This window comes from Dermacentor variabilis, chromosome 9 (genome assembly GCF_050947875.1).
Source record: "Dermacentor variabilis isolate Ectoservices chromosome 9, ASM5094787v1, whole genome shotgun sequence".
NCBI lineage: Eukaryota > Metazoa > Arthropoda > Arachnida > Ixodida > Ixodidae > Dermacentor > Dermacentor variabilis.
The window spans coordinates 13,426,347-13,448,116 of NC_134576.1; the positions used below are offsets into that span (position 1 = coordinate 13,426,347).

General features: G+C 47.5%; 2 protein-coding genes across 2 annotated transcripts in view; one reads left to right on the forward strand and one right to left on the reverse strand.

The window, feature by feature from the left end:
* The window catches only part of Gat (sodium- and chloride-dependent GABA transporter), a 583,447-nt gene that overhangs the window by 104,384 nt on the left and 457,293 nt on the right, over positions 1-21,770 (forward strand). The gene's annotated exons all lie outside the window — the stretch shown is intronic.
* On the reverse strand, positions 5,907-11,273 carry LOC142558614 (uncharacterized). The gene is made up of 4 exons (XM_075670791.1): positions 10,839-11,273; positions 9,431-9,491; positions 9,203-9,365; positions 5,907-6,003 (listed from the first exon to the last, which is right to left on the reverse strand). The coding sequence occupies exons 1-4, from the start codon at positions 11,223-11,225 to the stop codon at positions 5,979-5,981; spliced, it is 636 nt and encodes a 211-aa protein (XP_075526906.1). The 5' UTR covers positions 11,226-11,273; the 3' UTR covers positions 5,907-5,978.

Consider the following 21,770-nt stretch of genomic DNA (forward strand, 5'->3'; position numbering starts at 1 on the left):
TGACGGTCCGGGGAGCTGCACTTGCTCGATGTCGGCAAAGACGACATCGGCGACACGCTGCTGCTGGCGGCGGTTCCCCTCGTCGCATTCATACAGCACGGACAGCAGCTCCCACCGTAACTTGCCGCAACGCCTGGTTGCAGTCGCCCCTAACACAGCGATTTCAGAACCACTCAACGACAACGTACTCGCGCGTGATGCAGCCACGACCGGCTTTATTACTTAATAAAGCCGGTCGTGGATGCAGCGCAACTGTAAAATGGCGTGATGCTATTGACGGCTTCGGCTCTGGATCATTTTGTATCTGCACAACTGAGCAAAACAGTTGCGCTAGTTTCGGTTTTGTTTCCTCGCGTTGAGATAAAAACTGTTTTGCTCACTGATAATTTTACGTCACTTAAGTAATGTTCACGAATGAAACAGCCATGAATTTAACACGCGTCTTGAAATACCCGCTAGGTTCACTTGGCAGAAGCAAAATTTGCTCGTCCGAGTGTGGTTTCGTTTGAAATATCTATCGTTGCGCTGTCGGAGCGTGCTCGAAGTGTGAAGACGCGGCGTAATTATCCTTAATTTGCTTAGCTATAACGGTGCGGCTGCCCTTGATTTCTGTCGAGTGCAGTTTGCTCTGATGTAAGGTAGAACTACAAAGCCGCCCATGTTACTGAATGATCTAGTGCACCTGAAGCTGCCAGAACTCCGGTATTTCCTCCACAAGTTCTTGCGACTGTGTGCCGCTGTCACCAAATGCGAGCGTAGTTATTTGGCGGGGCTTTAGCAACACATTTTCTAGAATTATCTTTCACCGCTCTATCACGACATGGAGAAGCAGCGTTGTTGGTCCTTAGTAAAATTTTCTATTTATTGCGAATTTTCCGATTGCAATTATATGGACACAACCGCCGAAATATATCTGTCGGTGTTGCCGTGAGCTTAAGTATATAGTCAAGTGCGATAAGATCCCATCCTGCGCCGTTGGCTGGGCGCGTTAAAGGAAGTGTACGAGGGTGAGCCGAGACGTATAGTGCCTGGACGGGTGTCCAAGTATCTATAGGTGGCCACGTGATAAAACGCGCGCAAGCCGGGGAAAGGAGGCGCTGGTTTAGCACGCTTCTCCTCTGGCCGTTGCTCTAGCCCGGTCTGGCGCCACTCTCGCTCTGTCTTGGAGATAATTTCCGATGGGTGGAAAGCGGGGGGAGGGGGGGAGAGGGGGAGGGCGCTTTGATAGCGCCATTTCAAGTTTCGGAGACGCTTTGAAGGACGAGGCATTAGAAGCGTTCTGTCCGCTCTGTTCGCGCCCTTCATCACGCCGACGCTGTGACAGCGAGTGGTCGCGGTCATTGAGTGAGATCTGTTCATGTTTGCACGTGCGCGCGTGACCCCGTGCTTGCTAATTTACGGAGTAAGCGATTGTTTACTGCACTTTATTCAGGCGATGAAACTACGAAGCTTGGTTCGTGCAGTTGTTCGTGCAGTGGTTCACGCAGCATTGGGGGAAAACTGCTACATTTTTGTTTTTACATTTCTAGGGGGTTCAAAAGCAGTGCTGCGTACGCTAATGGTTGTTTCTGGTCGCGGGACGCAACGCACTGCAGTAGCCCAGTGGCTATTGTGTTGCGCTGCTGAGCTCGAGGTCACGGGTCCAATCAAGCCGCAGCAGTTGCATTCCAATGGGGGCAGAATGCGAAAACGCGCGTATACTGTGCATTCCGTGCACATAAAATAACCCGAGCTGCTGAAAATAAATGTGCAGTTTTCCATTACCGTGCGCCTCATAACAAGATCTTGATTTTGGAACCTAAATCCTCAAAATTTAATTTTACGTAGCGCAATTACATTTGCAATCGACACTGTTGAGTGCGCCTACTGAACTTATCTCGTTGCAGTGCTCTCTTTAGTAGCCAGTGCTTTTTTTTTTTAGATTTACTTATAGTCAGAATCCAGTGTGACAAATCCGGGTCTTCCTTAGTATAGAAGCCAGCTATCACCTAAGCGTGTGAGATATTAAGAAACATGTTCAAGGAAAATCGATATTTGGAGTTCGATGTAATTGCAGAACATGACAAGGACGAAAGAATGATACACCGCATTACAACCAGGACAGGAACCCGAGGGCCCGCTTAAAACAGAAGACGTTATCTGGTATTTCTTCTCCTGCATTTTAATATTTCTCTCGCCAGACTCATCTCGAATATCAGAGGCGTCGGGATCTTCCACGACGACTCTTCGCGTGCTATTAAGAGTCAAACGACCCATACACAAATGTTGACTCTTGTTTTGTGACTCTACCCGCGCGAAAATGGGTCTTCGTAAGAAAAAAGAGAGTCAAGTTGCCGTGACTCACTTTTTACTCTCTTTTTTCTTAGAGTGTAGTTCAATTAGAGCATCGCACGCGTAATGCGAAGACGTGGGATCGCCCCCCACCTGGGGCAAGTTGTTTTTTCATCTATTTTCAATTCGAATAATTCAAAATTTGTTTACTCTCAATTAGTAATATGTACAAGAAAATACTGCTGTGTTTTCCTTCGTGTCTTTGTTTGTTGGCTTCTTATGATTAATAAAAATCCAGCCCCTTGGTTAACCCCCTTTCTTCACGGTCACACACACAGACACGCGCATATATATATATATATATATATATATATATATATATATATATATATATATATATATATATATATATATATATATATATATATATATATATATATATATATATATATATATGAATTTCGACAAGCACTGTACATAACCTGCGCAAATTTATGGTACGTCACTAACAACTTGCTTTCTACTGCGGGGAAATATAAGCAGCACAGCTCGCAAAATTCATCAAGGAAACTGGAAAAACTAACCACATACCTCCTACAACACATGACAGTTGTCAGAAGTCGAGAAGAAGAAGAGACCTTATTAAAGGGAAGCTGAAAGCTTTTCTAGAAAAAATGAGTGATGAGCAGTACGCCGCGGTTTTCAATCCTCTGAATTCGAATATCGCATCGAAATTGAGCGAAAGAAAGCGCAAACATATTTTATTTCGACGAAAAGTGCAGCAGCAGACACGCCCAGCTCGCGCGCCTCGTTTCCGCCTGGGATTGGTCTGGCGCCTCGTGACGTCAACAATGGTGTTCGTCCGGACCGACTGCTGCCGCTACACACGAAGCACGGTGCAAAGTAGTTTGGTGGTGTTTTGCGGAGACGGTCATGGAAATTTTCGAGAGCTTGCGTTTCTCTGAGGAGTTCGGCGTTAGGTTCAAACTCTACGAGAGCGATTTTGCGCGCGGCCGTAACGGGCGACGGCTTCGAGCGACAAAACGGGCCGTCGCTTGAACAAATCGCTCGGTGTTGTCGCTCGATCTATCGTTTCTAGAAATCTAGAACTCATCGCTCCTCGCCCGGAAATGCTATGAGCGACTAGCCAATTGTGCGAAGCCGAAACTGGATGCACATAACTCAAATACTACTGTTTGTCGCGCGGAACGAGCAAACTATTGAATCTCACACGTGCAAGAATAAGAACCTAGTGCAAGACCTTCAGAAATATTTTGTGCTCCTTCTTCAGTAATATAGATGAACTCAAATTGATAAAGCACGCGTAACGCTAGTTTCGGCGCGTATATTGCGGCCCTCATACCGGGAAGTCGTCGCTCAAAGCCGTCGCTCGCGTGGAATTCGGCTTGCAGACGACGAGTGAACGCAACAGCCATCGCCTCGCTTGTAGCGCTGTCGATGTCGCGTGCAAGATCACTTGTAAGGGGTTTATACTTGTACATACTATACGTACGTACATACTTGTACATACTACATGTACGAGCCGATTGCGAAGAGCCGGCCTCTCCAAGAAGCAAAAAATGCTGGTGCAAGCACTGCTTTCCACGCGAACGAAGGCGAAGTGTTAGCATCTCCTTGTGTTGGAAATGTTCTTTGGCGAGTATGTTTTTTGCTAAGCTGCATTCAGCGTTCCAGTGAGTACGTTTCCGGACCAACAACTGTAGTGTTACGTTCCTGCATGCCTCCTCGTAGAACGTAAGCGGTGATGCGATCTTCAGCATTTGTGCGCTGCCCCAAAGCTGTCGGCAATCTACACAGACGGCTTAAACGCGCGAAAAGTTTACCGGCTGTTGTAGCACGTGTATAGTATAGAACCTTCATCAGCGCGCCATCCAAACGCTACTCGCAAGCAGCGAATTCCGTCGGCTACGTGAGATGGTCGGTTTCTTATGTGTGCGAGAGAAGGGGGAGCGCAGCGTCTTGGCGTGAGCAGGCTTTGCAACACATGCAAACTTTACACTTGCACTGCGTAATGGTAGCTGCATGCAGGCTGTTTTACAACACACGTGCGAATAGAAAATTTGCGGCGCTTGGCGATGAAACCTGCGTCAAGGGTGGGCGATAAACATGCACCTTCCGTTCAGCGTGCTATTTTCTTTAGGATAACCCAAAGCACGCATTATTGATAAACCCCGGTAGTAATCGTCACGGAAGTGGTAAGAGCACAGCACTGTTGTTCTTGAGCGCTTGAAGTTGTTTCGCTTCACAGCAGCCTCCCACTTAGCTGAAAGCTTCTTGTCTTGCAGGAACTAATGGAACATAGGAACATCATTGCGGCCACTGGTGTTCGTGCAAGCGTAGGCTGTACAGAACGCCGGCATGATCGGCCTACAGGTTCAGTTGATGCTGCGCACGTTATACCACTCCTATATACACACAAGTAAAGGAATGTAGGGTCGAGCGAAGCAGATTAGGATGGCACGCACGCAGAAATAAGCCCGGCCAGGCATGGTCGCGGAGACTGCGAAGGAGCGGAACACCAGCGTTGACGTCACTAAGCCGCGGTTTCCGGTCTCCGCTCGCATCGTCAGCGTCAGCAGCAGCGCGCGGCGCTCGACGGGTGCGGAGCTGCAGTGCAATTTTAACCGACGATTGCGTCGCTCCTAAGTGAAAAATCCCCCCAAAATTTTACCTTCATGGTTTATAAGGTTCCCGCATCCGTATATGAGCGTCTTATTGAATTCGACAGACTCTTCAGCTTCCCGTTAAAGAATAGTCCGGCAGTTCAGGCTGTGGTGGCCTCAGGTGACGGCTCGAAGTCCTTGGACTCGAGCGGAATCTTCGGCTTGCCGGACGGCCCAGAGCTAGTCTGCCAGCTCTGAACTTTTGATAGCCGCCTCCCAGCGGCGGCGACGCCTACGGAGAAGGTCCCCGGCGACTCCCGCATCCGGGGCGGCGTCGGGAAATGCAGTATTTGTTATAAAGGTACCATTATAACGTATGGGCTTCCAACATGCGGTACACTGTAAAAAAAAATTTGTGAGAAAAACAGAAAATGCACCAAATTAAGTGACATAACAGTTCTGTTCTTGTATGTTTTGTTTTCGATTTCCCGGGAATTTTGCATCTATTGTCTGCTATTGTGCTATTGCTTTTCTGTGCTTCTACAGAGATTGTTTGTTTCTGATATATTCTTAAAACAGGCTTTATGTTTTTGCACACTATTTTTCTGTTAATGCTTTTTCTGTAATTCTACACAAATTTTCTCTGCCTTGCATTTACAGTGTTAAACGTTATTTTGCAATGACAATTTTTCTGTTCATATACTGCTTGTCATTTTGCAGAAACATGGCTTAACCCTGTACTAACGAAACTGTATTACCATATTTAAGAAAAATGGGCTTTGTTCTCTCCTAAACTTAGTAAATATTTTTACACTTAGATACTTGCTGTTTATGTGCCATCGTCTGCAATAGAAGCCGTGGGCAGCACTTAACTACGCATGCATGGTGCTAGCAGCATAACCAGAGTGATTTGTGTTCACTAGCGAAGTTAAAGGCAACAGGTTGACATTCCAAATTTTACTCTTTATTTAGAACACAAACTCAAGCTTAGAACTCGTGTTGATCCAGGGCATTTGCCAAGGCAGCCACTTTTGGCGACAAACAATACGGCTTCTTCGACGTTCGTCGTGCCTTTGTGCTTCTTTATGGGTTGATTCCTGCGATTGCCCTTAAAGAAACAAGAAAAAGGAGCTGGGATTAATGTACCAACAATACCACCGGGCTAATAATGGGTACTACCAAAGCTTAGATGCCGTTCGAAGCACTGACTGGACAAATCAAGAAAATTTTTCAAAATGACTGGCTACAATGTTAACAAAAGAAAATCCCCAAAGAAATCCTCACTAGTGGAAAGCGAGGTGCAACAACTGGCTTGCTTTTTTCCCGAGTGCACAAAGTTGGAAATAATCGACTTGTTTCAGAAGATGTATGAAAGAAGCCACAAGTGACTGGACAGCATAACAAATTTTGCCTCCCCCTGTGGCCTCGTTTGTAAGTTAAAATCAGTGCTGGATTCTTCTATCTGTTTTCAGAATAAAAGCGGGCATTTCAAGAAAATAAGCGGAGGACACTTAAGTCCGCATTTAAGGGTATGATGCGACTTGGTCAAGGGCCCCAGTTTGCCGGCTCCTCTTGTAGAACGTCATTTGCGTACATGTACTTTGCGACTCACTTATTCATTAATTTTTAATTTGTGCCTCTATTACCTCAGATACTCATTAGCATACAGTCGTACGCTATCAATATGCAAAAGATCACCCGACATAGAAGAGTATGGGGGACACTTAAGCTCCACGTTAAAGGTTCCCGTCTGCCGGCTGCCCTGGCGGATCCTCAATAACGGATCCCCTCCTGATCCTTCCTTTGCACTTCTGATCTCGCACATACCCATTGCCATGAAGTCGCAAGCTACCAGATTATGCAAGACTGCCTGACGTGGACATAAAAGCCCCACCTTAACCAAACCATGCAATCGTGACTGTGTTGCCTAGGGATAACGTGTCCAACTCTGGATGCAAAGGTCCTCGAGGGCTCGATCCTCTTCCCACCTCAAATTGGAAGGCCGAATTAGCAGCTCCTACCAATATGGACAGGTCATTTGGTCTCGTGATGTTGCAAAACCCTAGCCAATCAGGGCCCGGCCATGTCGGCTGCCGGCTTCCACCTGTCACTTACACCAACCGTTCTTTCTTGCTGGCCAGCAAGCTCGCACTCCTCCACCCCCGTCTATAGAACACCCACTCTATGAGCCGCAAAAAATTTACAAACAAAAACTACAAGCTGTGCTAGGAACGGTAGAAAATCTAGGCGCATACTTTTTCTTGCAGTAAATGCAAAGCAAATGTGTGTTTGAACATTTTCATGAATATTCCCTTAAGTGGAACGAGCACTGTGCACAGAACCTAGTGGCGAATAAAGCTTCGAGAATGCACTAATGTTGTGGATAAGCCTGCCAATTGCTTTTGTCTCAAAATTATTCAAGAGGAAATATACCACATTTTGTAATTGTTTTTTTTTTCACTTTCATATTCAAGCACTTCCAACTTTGGTTTTTGGAAAATTTTAGTTTCAAGAATTTTATTCGATCTATGAAATTCGAGTTTTCATCCATGAAATTGTACTTATATAGCTCTTTTCTTATATATGTTATAGCAAGGTACTGCAGTAACAGTAATAAAGATATTTCCAGCACCTCTCTGAACTGGCCGCAAGCCACAGAACTGGAAACCCCCCCCACTGAAATTGACATTAATCTCTACACCAAGTGCGGAGATCCCATTCCCAAAGTCGCGTCCATTCGAATCTTGGGAATGACACTCGAAGGGGCGGGCACGAATAGCATCACCATTCACAAACTGGCAAAAAAGACGGATAGCGTCATCGGTGTAATCATGCGGGTAGCTACAGAAGGAGAGGCCTGAGCGAAGAGAATCTGATAAGGCTAGCCCACGCTTTCTTGTTATGCCATTTCACGTACGTAGCGGCCATGCACGTCTGGAAGAGGGCCGAGCGAGACAAGCTAAATGCCATGATAAGGAGGGGGATCAAGAGCGCGCTCAGACTACCAAACTACACACGCACCGACCGACTCCTGCAGTTGGGTATTCATAATACCCTGGAAGAAATTGCAGAAGCACAAGAAAGGGCACAGATTCTCAGGCTCTCCGGCACCAGGGCAGGCAGACGACTCCTAACGGAGATAGGCGTCCCCCCGGCCACTGTCGAAGACGCCTATCAGGGTCTTCCGAAAGAGCAGAAAGATAGAATCATCATATCGCCCGCCCCGCGCAATATGCATCCCCAGCGCAACGTAGAAAGAAGGAAGACCAGGGCGGTGGCGCTCCTACGCCGCGCGACAGAACTCCCTGGCGGCAGCTGCTTCGTTTACGCGGCCCAGTATGGCAACAGCAACAATTTCACGGTAGTGTCGATCAACCACAGGTGTTCGACCGTTAACGCCGCTTCGGTACGAAGTACGTCCTCGCGTGCGGCCGAGCAAGTGGCCATTGCCTTGGCCCTCCTGGACGTCAAACATGCCAATATCTTCAGCGACTCCAGGGCAGCCATTCGCTCCTTCAGCGTTGGCGCTGTGTGTAAGGAAGCCTGTCGCATCCTCGACGGCAAAAGCATCGCCACCAACACTCTCGCATGGTTCCCCGCTCACATAGGATCCATCATGGGAGGCCCCACAAACCTCAACGAGCTGGCCCACTCCAAGGCGCGAGGTCTCGCTTTCCGCGACCACGGAGAACTCCAACGCCGGCCCGCAGTGGTGGAGAACAGAGAACAACCGACCACATACAATGACATTTCGCAGCACTTCTATATCGGCAGGAGAGACTTTCCCCTTCCACACATGACGTTAAATAGAGCGCAGGCATTGACCCTCAGATTATTGCAAACAGGCTCGTATCCCAGCGCGGCTTTATTCCACAAGATTTATCCCGACACCTATGCCACTAGTACTGGCAGGCACTGCAATGACATCGCTAGCCTAGACCACATGCTCTGGCGTTGCCCCTCGTTACGGGGCACAGAACAAATCATTGAAGACAAGTGGCTCTCCGCTATCAAGAGCCCCGATGCCGGGGCGCAACTATGGGCGGTCCAGAGGGCCCACGATGCGGCGGTCGGGCATGGCCTGACTGTCCCAACGTGGGAGCGGCCCGCAGCGCGCTGAGTCGCGTACCTCAGGACCTTTATTAAAGTTTTGCATCCATCCATCCACGCCACCTCTGTAATGGCCTAAAAGCAGTAATTTTAAAACAGCCCACCAACAATGTTTCCAGAAGATATGTGCGAAAGTAAGAAATGCAACAGGTCAATAGCAACACATATCAGGAAAAATAACGAAAACAAGACCTCACCTCTGCACAAACTCAAATGTCAAAGCCACTTCAGGTGGATACTGGATGTTAAGAACGAAGTATAAGAGAAACACGACTTTGAAAGCTGCAGCCCGCTGAGTGGTCAAGATAGCAACAACATCCACACAGACAGTGAACATTTCTGCCTCAAAGAGACCTGGTCCTAGAAAAAATAGAAGAAAGGAATGTTAGTACATCGTGAGATGGTCAATGATCGCAAAATCTAACCTTTCATACATATTATGGGCGTCAATGGCATGTCTCCCAAGTCATCGTCATGGGCGGTCTCCTGCAAAATGAGAAAAGCAAGATGGAGAAAAGGCATTCAAAAACTGATATCTTGCTGCATGAAATAGAAATGAGATTGTGTCATACTCTGTGCAAAGCAATTGCTTTTTCACACTCATTTCAAAATCTTGTTCAGACATGGCCGAGATATGCAGCATATTTGGACTTAGCAGCTGATCCCTCGGCTGCACCTCTCAAGTACCCAAAGAACAAAGGTACAGGTCATGAGAGAGACTTATGTTTAGGCAAATCCATCAAGGTTCTGGCTTCAAATATGCGACCGGGAAGAATTTTTATTCAAATGCAAAGTTTGTGTGAAAGCTGTACAGCTTTCCTGCGTAGCTGGGTTGTCGTGCTTGCGTAGATGCTAAAGAGAAATTTTTCCTTTATTACAGGCCCTCCGTCCTATTACAAAATGACAAGATAAACCACATTATTAGCTGCACAATTACATTGACACAAAATCAGCCAAACGTCTTTAAACCATACAGAAACTATTGGTTGCAGCCACAAACATATTTGTTACTAAGGCAGACTAAAGAGATATATTTCATATAACCTTTACCACCACTAAAATTTGGGGGACACCTAGGCTATGCCCTAAAGGATATAGCGAGACTGTGTTAACGGCTCCCGTCTGCGGACCCTTGTTCGCATAGGTGACATGCACTTTTCTACTCGCTTTATAAACCAATTTGTGACGCTATATATCCCACATACTCATTAGCATAGTCATAAGCTACCACATTTTGTGAGACTAACAAAGATATGAAGCTCCACTGTAACCAAGCCGTACGAATGTGCCTTAGGAGTAGTGTGTCAACAGGGATCCGAATAGACCCACAGAGTACCATTTCCATTTCGATCTCCCATCTCAATGAAGTTAGATGAGCTGGCTGGTGCTGCCAACTGCCATTTCACGCCGTCGCACAACACACAATCCACCAACCAATCATTAGTGCCCTGCCACAGGCATGCTCGTAAGCTTTTGCTTACAATTCCAAAGGCTAATATTCTGTAGGACGAGGCCTTGAACGATATTCCGTGACTAGTTCTTAACACTATTTATACATTAGTGCCATTCTGCTGCATTTTTTCTGATACCTCCTCCCAGAGTGTCTTTCAGAGCACTCTAGCATGAATAAACAAAATCTGCAAAGCTCAAGACTGATAAAAATTATGACAGCAGATTTTAAATACCACCACCCTAATTATATGTAACATTTTGCTAGTAAAAGAATGCAGGTATGGAGTGGAACTTTTTATACACATGAAATGCATATCTGAATTCTGCATGCACAAGCACTTTTCTGCCAGATGGCAGCAAAAGAGAAAATTTTGAGCTTGCCTCAACGGTCTTGTAGATGAGCTCTTCATCCTCGTCAAAGAGGGCAAGGAGGAGAACAAGTGCACCTTCATGATCTGGTGTCACACTCTTGAGATGGCTCTTTGCTTGTTCAATTTCTTCGAGACATTTCTTCACCTTCGGCCGCTTCATCTGACTATAAGCATAACGATATACACGCAGCCCAACGCTTTCCATGCTAGCAGCAATTCTTTGGCAAACCTCACTACCAAGTAGCTCCTTGCAATGCTCAAGAAGGCAGTCCTCAGTAAGCAAAAATGGCCAGTTCTTTTTTACTTCTGTCACACTCCCCGAGTGATTAATGGTCAGCCTTTGTGATGCATACGTCTCAATCATTAAACGAGTGACAAGCTGCTTGTTGGGATGCATTTTAGCATACTCAGAAAGAAGCTGTTGCTGCTTTTCTCGTTATGTCAACAAACTTTCTCCACTTGGTAACTCTGGCTGCCATTCTATGCAACCATAGGAGTCACGGGTAGATCGTGGACGTGGCTGGAAGGAGTCTGGGTCATCAACAATTGCTGCAGGCAGCACATGTGCAATTGGTCTCTTGTTGTTGACGCAGCTCTCGAGCTTCCACATCAATGTCTCAACTCCTGTGCCAACAACTGTACCCTGTAGCAAATCCTGAAATGATGAGGGGTACATTGACACAGTTTTGTTGCAATTATTCTCAGGTTACGTCTGCCAGGCGCTCAATGCTTATGCAGGATTAGAGAACTCAGCATTCTCACCATCTGGTTCAGATCGGTTTTTGTAGGCCTTTCTTGTGCTTTGCATGCTTGAAGTAAACTTGGCGGGAACATTTCCCAAGGGATGCAAAATTTCTCAGCCCATTCATGTAGCTGCGAGTTGGCATCTGAAGTCACCTTAGCACAACTGCCGCCCTACCTGATGGGACAGGAGCAGCACTCATGGTTTGAAACTTCTCAAGCAGGATGCGTCTTTGCACAGGAGCTAAGAAGTCCAAGTCCGATTCTTGTAGATATCTGAAGTGTTCTGCACATTTTACTGCCAACTCCTGAAGTTTCCGACTGATGGTGATGAAGTCCTCATCGCTGAGTGCTGGAGGCCACTTCTGAACAAGTGACATGAAGTCCACTGGGCTGAAAAAAAATTAACAATTTAAAACTGCATGCTTCAGTGCAATGACTGTGACTCTTGGATGGCCGACATCATATGACTCAAGCGGATAGTAATCTAGAAGGTCGAGGATGGAGATGCACTTCAGTGTCCCAGATTCTGCGCCCGGCAAGAAATACATCATCATCATTGGTTCCAAAACAGAACAAGTCACACGAACAAGAAAAAAGACTTTGTTCTCTAGCAATAAAATGAAAATGATCCGACCAAACACCAGCCTGCTTTCTTCACGACCCAAGATCACGACCATGTCTTTGCTGTACCTGATGCCCCTGTATTCAATTTGGTATGTGCAATGCAATTCTTTTCCTAGTACTCCATAAGTCTTGATGGCTTCCTCAACTTCCATATTGAACAAACTAGGGCAGAATATAAATGTGGAGTCAATCACCAAGTCTCTTTCAAAACGGCAGCTACTCCCCCTGAATGCCTGAAGAAGCTGGTGTTTTTCAGCAAGTGTCAGCGTGATGTTCTTAAAGTTATGGGCACTTATGCACTTGCGAAAATAGCCATGCTTGCTTTCACAACGTATAGTCCATAACCGAATAAGCGGTCCAAACTGAGTAATGATATGGGGGTAGTGAACCATGTAATGGTGCTTCGGTTTCAGAGGAGTACCAGGAAAGAGCTCAGTTCCTCGGTCAATGTAATCCTCTACCAAATCTTTCAATCTCATTATCATGGGCATATTTATTGCTGGAGCGCATGCCAGCTGAACAAGTTCAGTGAGCATGAACTTTAACTCCCCTACAGCGTCATTTCTGCACACCTTGTCATAAAGAAAGCAGGGCAAAAATCGATGCATATTCCAGTTCTGGATTGCATGTCCACTCAGCTTTTTAAATGTCTTAAAAACTTCAGCTGGCTGGTCGTTCACGTCCACTCTTTTGAACTTCAATGAAACAATCCTTTTATTCAGTTCTTCAACAGACAACCATCGCTGCTTCGTGACGAAGTATTGTAGCATCAATGGAAGATCGTATGATACCACACCTTCAACCAAGTCATGTGATAAACATGGAGGGAGCCCAGGAGCACAAACGTGAAAGTATTTTAGGCCATTAAACAAACCATCTAATTTAATGCCTTTGCACCTTACAAGGGTAGAGTCATCCTGGAGTTTCTTCACTGCCTCTTTGTAGTTCCCTTCATTTCTTAGTTCACTGTTGTCAAAAATGGTTTTCGCAAACATGTTTTCACGCTTTACTACACAAAATCTGCAGATGTATTCGGCTGTGCTCAAATTTTCCATGAATCCACCAATACTGTGGCTGCCTAGATTGTCGCCCAGAATTGCCACCAAAGTGCCGTATGTGGGAATGCTGTCCACCAACATGCAGCCAGCTTCTAGCTTTTTGATGCCATTAACCAACGAAGCAAACACCTTGTCCTGTCCGAAGAACTAAACGTCACTTTCTTTACAAAGCAGCACTAATTGAACTGCACAGGTACGACTTCTGTTCCAAGAACGTAGGTTTCCAAGCAGCAGATGCACAGCTAGAATTTTTTGCTTCTTCTTTCCTGAACCTAAACGATTTACCACTTCAAAGGATCAAACGCAAAGCAGCGCCGCCACAACCAGCCTCACTCGACTCCTCACGTCGAGAGGAACACGTGGACACCCAAAGCAATACTGTGAGTCGCTTGCTTCACGAATTACCGGACTCTGAACTTCGCAAGAGGCGCCCGCCCAGCTAAGCCTTACGACGGGTACGGTCTAGCCGACGACCTTAGCCCAGTTCGGCGCACCAATGGCCACCAATGATGGCACCGAGATGAATCTCGAGCACGCACAAATCCCACTTCCTGATGAACCTGCCGGCGGAGACTGGCTCACTGTTAAGTACGGTCGGAAGAAAACATCGACTCCCACCAATCCACCTCTCCAACCCCGACACCCATCGGTTCCCCGACAAGCCCGACTCCCACCGCTACCACGAAATGACCTCAAGGTAATCATCCGCCCCCGAGAAGGACTCAACCTTGCCACCTGGACCACGCCACAGGTTGCTGAAGGCTTCAAGCTGGCATGTCAGCACCCCACTACTGAGCACGTACGGACCCTTACTGTAAGAATTGACCCAATACAAAACATCGCTATTGCTAGCACACCAAACGAAGAGCTAGCTATCAGCATCCGTCGCATCACTACAATTCACCTGGGCGGTCGAGAATTCGCAGTCACGGCATACGTGGCGGCACCCGACAGCTCCGTCAAAGGGGTCATTCACGGCATTCCCGCAGGAACTCCCACAGAAGTCCTCCTTAACGGACTCTATGCACCTGGCCGAGAAATCTTACATGCCCGTATGCTCGGACAAACCGCTACGGTAGTGATCACATTCACTGGCAAGGCTGTACCCTTCTACGTGCGATACTACAGCGGTGAAGTGCGATGCGAACCATACCGACCAACCACGCATTTCTGCCGCATCTGCCACCAAGTCGGCCACCGGACCGATGTATGCCCAACTCCAGAAGCAAACGTATGCCCCCAGTGTGGTACACGAAACCCAACTCAGGACCACCCCTGTCACCCCCGGTGCGCCTTATGCCAGGGGCCACATCCTAGGGCTTCCAAGGAGTGCCCTGATCGACTGAAGAAGGCTTCTTCAGCACGCCAAGGGACCAGCCGCCGGGACTACTCACGGTCGAAGTCTCAGTCACGTACAGACCAGCAACGGAGGCGTTCCCGCTCCAGGTCTCGCTCCTGCTCGCGGAACCAACAAGGAGGGACCCGGAACTTCAACGGACCTGCTGTACCGGGATCACAAGCGGTGAGCTGGTCAGCACGGCTTTTCCCCTCTCACACAACCCACCAAGACAACACCCTGTCATCGCGTCTACACACAGCACCCACCCTACACAATTCTTCACCCATAAACAATACTGACGTTCAACTGCAAATTCTAGCTGAGCTAAAGGCCATCAGAGAAGAAAACAAACGCCTTCATGAAGAAAACAACAAACTTCGCACGCAGCTTGCAGAACTATACGCCACTCGTACTGCCACTCAGCATTCCACACTAATGACCGCACCCTCAATGCCATCATCTTCGCAACGTTCTGAACCGATGATTCTCGCGGAATCAGCAAAACGGACAGAAATCGCACAAGTCGAGGAGAAAGTTGATGTACTGCAACGGCAGCTCCTAGCAATGCAACAAAGCATCCAGCAACTGGCAAGTGTTATTGAAGAAACACGGCTCGCAAAAGATCAGCGACGCAAGAAAGTTAGAACACTAGTACAACAGGAAGTAGGGCAGGGACACCCTGCCGATCCACCCGTCAGCCAGGATGAATAGCAAAACCAAGCACAGGAACGAAAACCCACTCATAATCTGGCAATGGAATTGTCGCAGCTACAAACGCAAGCAAGGGTCACTGAGACAGTACATAAGTAACGGCAAAATGAGACCAAGCGTAATCGCACTACAGGAAACAGGCACACACCCAACTCAAACTGGCTACAACACACATACCACCACGCCTGACAGCCGCGTGGCCACACTTACAGCTAAAACGCTCACAACCACACAACACACTATAGACGGCAGTGATGTCGATCATAACCTAATTGAGATCCTGCCGCTCCAACGAGGCCGAAAGAGCCTTTTCATACTGAATATATACAGCCCACCCAAGCAGAAGCAGGCCAAGTTCGACTACTTGATGACTAAAGCGATTGGCATAGCCAAAAATAATAGTCTGGTGATTGTGGGCGACTTCAATGCGGCTCACCAGGCATGGGGCTACACGACAGCCACATCAAAAGGTACTGCACTCCACTACACGATACAGCAGCACCGTCTCACCATCCTCACAGACCCCGCATACCCCACACGTCTAGGAAACAGCGTCTCCCGAGATACATGCCCTGACCTCACCCTCACTAAAGGGATACAGCAAGCTTCCTGGCACAACACGGAGGAAACTCTGGGCAGTGACCACTGCATACTTGCCACCACATTGAACGTTACGCATGCACGACACCCGATAAAAAAGACAACACTCACAGATTGGACAACTTTTCGCAAAGAGCGAGCGGATGACTCCTCAACCAGTATTACGGATCTCGAGCAGTGGGTACGAGAGCTCCAACAAGACGTAGCCAGACATTCAAAACAGATCACACTCACCACAGACATACCGGCCGTAGACCCGCACCTTCTTCATCTCTGGGAAGCACGTCGAGGCCTTGTTAGGAGATGGAAGCGCCAAAAACATAATCGTAAATTGAAACTACGTATAGCGAAACTCACGGCAACCGCGGAATGTTATGCTGAGGAGCTCACCCGTCACAACTGGCGACAACTATGCAACAAGTTGCAGGGTAATCTTAGCACGGCCAAAACATGGTCGCTGCTACGCCATCTTCTTGACCCCACACAAAGCAAGGCAATTAGCCAGCAAACAATTCAACGTATCCTGCACAACCATCCGGGTTCTGATGACGAAATCCTGGAGGATTTGCGGGCGCGGTACATAGGCGATTTCGAACCCGCACAAGGACAACCTCCAACCTATAGCGGGAGCGACAATTACGACCTCGACAAGCCGATCACCATCACTGAGGTGCAACAAGCACTCCATGCACTCACACGAAACACCACCCCAGGCAAGGACAAAATAAATAACAAGCTCCTGCGCAATCTGGATGATGGCACCATTCAATCTCTTACTGACCTCTTTATTCATCACTGGGCAGCGGGTACGCTACCAGCAGACTGGAAGCACGCGGACATCATACTCATTCCGAAGCCAGGCAAACTCTCCAGCTTAGAAAATATAAGACCAATCTCACTGACCTCATGCCTAGGCAAGCTTCTGGAACATGTCATTCTGAACCATCTTCAACCTTACCTAGAATCCAGCGACCTCTTTCCCGACACAATGTTCGGGTTCCGGCCCCACCTTTCTACCCACGACATCCTTCTTCAGCTGAAGGAACAAGTCCTTGAACACATCTCACCGCACAACACCGGAGCGATTTTAGCACTCGATCTCAAAGGCGCTTTTGACAATGTGGCTCACCATACCATCCTTACAAACCTAAGCCTCACGAACTGTGGTCGTAATACTTACAATTATATACGCGCCTTTGTAAGCAACCGCATGGCCACAATAGGCATTGGCTCACTCAAAACCCCGACGTTACCTACTCGCAACAAAGGAACCCCACAAGGTGCCGTTCTATCACACACCCTTTTCAATATTGCTATGATGAAATTACCTGAGAAACTCAACGCAATACCAGGAATCAGGCATGCAATATACGCCGATGACATCACTATCTGGATCACCACTGGTTCCGAAGGAGAGAAACAAGACGCCCTTCAACAAGCGACCGACGCCGTCCAACAATATGCAAAAACAAGTGGTCTCCGGTGCTCCCCCAAGAAGTCAGAACTATTAGTCGTTCGACAGAAATCACGAAGAAAACTCACTGAACTACCCCAAATCACACTCACCCTCGACGACAAAGAAATACCCACAGTAAACCGCGTCCGCATTCTCGGACTCCACATACAACAGGACGGCGGAGGCGCATACACCATCCAACGTCTCAAGCAGACCACCTTCCAAATCATGCGAATGGTCAGCCGTATCACCACCAAACAATACGGACTGAAAGAAGACGACATAATACAGCTCGTCCGGGCCCTGATAATCAGCCGCATTGCCTACGCTGCCCCGTACCTGCCCCTCACTCCCAAGGAACTTGATCAATTAGACGTACTTCTTCGGAAAGCCTACAAGCAAGCGCTCGGCCTACCACCAGGAACAGCGACTCTCAAGCTTGAAGCCCTAGGAGTCCATAATACTATAAGAGAAATTATAGACGCCCACCTCACAAGCCAACGAGAACGACTAGCCCTCACACCAACAGGAAGGACAGTCCTAGCGCGCCTAGGCTACCCCACACACGGCAAAGGCCACGAACAAGCAATTCATCTGGCCCCCAACTTCCGGGAACACATCAAGGTAGCCCCTATCCCCAGAAGCATGCACCCGGAACATCATGCCGATCGTCGCCAAGCTCGCGCAAAAACTCTACAGACAAAATATGGCAGTCTCCACACCACACTATACACAGATGCCGCGCAGTACCCCCAAAAGGCAGCCATGACGGCCAGCGTTGTTGACTGTAACCTACAAGAGGTGGTCTCGATGACGGTCCGCACTGCCAGCGCTCTCGTAGCGGAGGAGACAGCCATCGCCTTGGCCATCACCTCTAGTCCGACCAACGAGTACGTCACAATCATTACTCACTCCCAGGCAGCTTGCCGTAGCTACGCGAGAGGCAGAATATCTTCAATCGCCCACCCACTCCTCAAACAAGCCTCCCAATTGCCGGACGTTGAAATAGTGTGGACTCCAGGACACGAGTCCCTCCGTGGAAAACAGCGTGCGCACGCTGTAGCCCGAGCTCATGCCTCCCGGGCGCCACAAGAGAGGGATACGGCCGCCTCCATGGAGCCCGTACCTTTACAATACAACGCCATACTACAACACCACAGATTGAACAGACGACAATACCCGCCTCCACACAAGACCCTCTCACGTGAAGACGCCGTAACATGGCGACAACTACAAACCAACACATACCCCCATCTAAGCAGACTACACGCAATACACCCTACACTATATTCATACAAATGTCCCCTTTGTAATGATTACGCCTCCCTATATCACACCACATGGGCGTGCCCCAACGTGAAGGCGGCCCCGCAAATACCCAACCCCACACCCGAGCAGTGGGAGGCCGTTCTGACTAGTTCGGACCCTCGTAACCAGCAGCAACTGGTGCGGCGGGCCCGGGAGACAGCAAGAGCCGCAGGAGCCCTGGACTAAGGGCGCCTCCCGCACAAGCAGAAAGACACCTGCTTGTCCTTTCTTTTTAATAAATGTTTCTCCTCCTCCTCCTCTTACAGATTCATACACTGATCTTGAACAGAGTTATCTCTTAGCAACCATCTTATCGTTTCAATTATTGGAACATAATGAAAATGAGCATCTTGATTGTTTTTGTTCTTTCCAAGACGCACAGCTACTAATTGAACTTGCTCTGAAAATACCCCCTGCGAGAATAAGTGCTCCCAAATGCCCCACTATTGCTGTGCAAGCCAACAATAACATCACTTTCAAGCGTAGTTTTGACAGCCAGCTCAATGAAATCTTCATTCAAGACCGCATCTCTCATCTTTCTCCTTAATGCATCAGCCATGTGGTCAAGATTGTTGCTATGGAGGTCACAAATTGCCTCAGAAATGACTTGAACTGTTCCTGAGGGTACGATACTCTCGGAAAGGAGACGCAGGTAGAAACGTCCAAAAGCCTCTGTAATATCAGTACATACAGTCCTCACTCCGTTTTTCCTCAGTTGCACTTGTCTCCAAGCCAGCACTATGACTCTCCATTTCAAGATTAGTTTGTGCTTCGGTGCACCTTTCTGCAGAGGTGCCCTCTAAATGAGACTCGCATACACCTGATTGAAAAGCAGGCCTGTGACATCGTGAAATATGGCAGGAAAATGTCGACTTGTTCGTAAACTTTCGTGAACATCCAACAAAGGGGCATGAAACATTCTTCCCTTCAGTGATGTGCCTTTTCAGGTGACTCAATAAGGACTTGACATCTCGGCATGTCTGTATACAGGTCAGTGATGCGCTCTTGCAAGTTACTACAGCCGCCGGAATATCATTACGCTTGTGAGATTTAAATACATGGCTCTTCAAGGAACTCACTTTCCGAAACGCTCTGCAGCAGTCAGAGAAAGGACAGGGAATGTGAAGGCTGCTTTCATTTTTGTGCAGTGATGCATGCTTCAAGAACTGAGGCAAAGCTTTGGCAACTGCTTGGCATATGCTGCACTTGTATGCCATTCTGCACGTTACTGGGCACTTGAGTGGACTCGACCTCTGTAACAGCAACGAATTTAAAATTCCACAGAAATTAGCATCAAATTGTGCGTCATGGGAAATGTTCCGAATCACGGCTCATGCAGAGGGCTGCACTGTACATTTTATTATACATCTTCAGCTGCTGCTGACATATAGTCAGCTTGATCAGAAAAATCTACATACACAACTCTTGCTTTTCTAAAGCAGAATGGGCTTACTGCAATGTTGTTACACCTTGTATAATCTGCAACTCATTTAGAAACAAGTGCAGGAAGTGAACCACTGAAGGTAAAACTGTCACATTTACTATCTGCAGTAGTCGCAACAGGAATTACACACACTTGCGCTGTGTGCTACTAAAAGTCAGTGGGAAAAATATTTCAGAGCTAGCACTTCAGCTTCATTAAATTCATAGTCAAAGGTGGTCGTTGAGAGCAAAAGTGATTCGAACCCTGACTCCTTATATGTATTAACTGAAGCTGCAAACTAGCTTAGCAGGCATCTAAGAAATGCCAGGGATGAAATGTTTAAAACAGCTCACCTGGTTTGTGAAGTCATCGCAATGAGCTTCTGTTAGCCTGGAGCACCACACGGTTATGTTCGACTGGTTCCGAACCAAAAAGAACGAATCTTTGTTGAGGCCACTAATTGAGCACGTTTAGTAGCCCTGGATAAAGTTCCCACTGCAGGAAAGAAGCGAGGATCAATATAGAACCGACACAGCTAAAAATTACAATTAATTTTTCCGAGTTTTATTCCATGTGATGGTAGCAACACACAGTCCTTATAAGGCCAAGGACCTACTGGAGAGGGTAAACTTTACTATTGCAGAATAAATTTAAAAGCTGTTCGTATGCTCAGTTGCCCTGTATTAACCTCGGTTCTCGAACTCAATGCTCTCGATTACTTGATTGGGATGTGTTGTGCGCACTTAAATGGTCAGATGACCCACAATTACTGTGATGCACAACAGTAAAAGCGAACCCACCACACAACGTCTTTTGAGGACTGAACGCTGAGGAGATGCCCACTCATAGCCAACTTAAAATAGGGTTCCACGTGCGAAATAAACGGCATGATCTAGCAATGCAAATGAGCATACATCACTAACCAAGCACTTAGGAATTGTCTGCGTATAGGCGAGGGTGCAATCACACTAACACTGCGGAGGGAGCTGCCCGTTTGTACAGCCATGCAGCTACACTTTTGCTATCCTTGCAGTTGGATATCGTACTTCTTGCTGAGGCTGCATTGTGGAGTTCCGCCAGTGGTACATAAAATACCAGCGATGTCTATGTGCAGAAAGCCGCATGATGATCGGTCTACATTACTGCAATGAATGCGTCACTCGCTCACTCAAGCACTTTGCGCAGCTACACAAGGAGTTGGTAAACACGAATTTCGGTACCCGAAGCAAGATACCGTGCGTGTGGTGCGAGCAGCTGCCAGGCGATAATCGAGTGCTAGTCTTAAAATTAACCAGTAATTTACTCATGTACGCTTTGTTGGACTGAGCGCGAACGCGATCCTGCATAATTCGACACCTGAACAAAAACGTTTCTACGCACCGACTGCGCGATCTACAACGGAAGACGCGCCGCAGTGCTCCCACGCAAGCAATATATACTGCCCTCGCAGACGGAACTTACCTCCGCGCATTTATAAAGCACACAGTGATAAAATGGCCAATTCATGATGAAAGCTGGTACCTTACAGCGCATTAAAAGAACGGTAACTGTTGCAGGCCGCCTCTGTAAGCATTCACTATGCATGCTTTGCTACCTAAAACTCGAAGTATACCGAAATTTGGTTTGGTTTATAGCGTTTGATGTCTCAAAGCGACATCGGCAATGGGGCACGCCGTAGA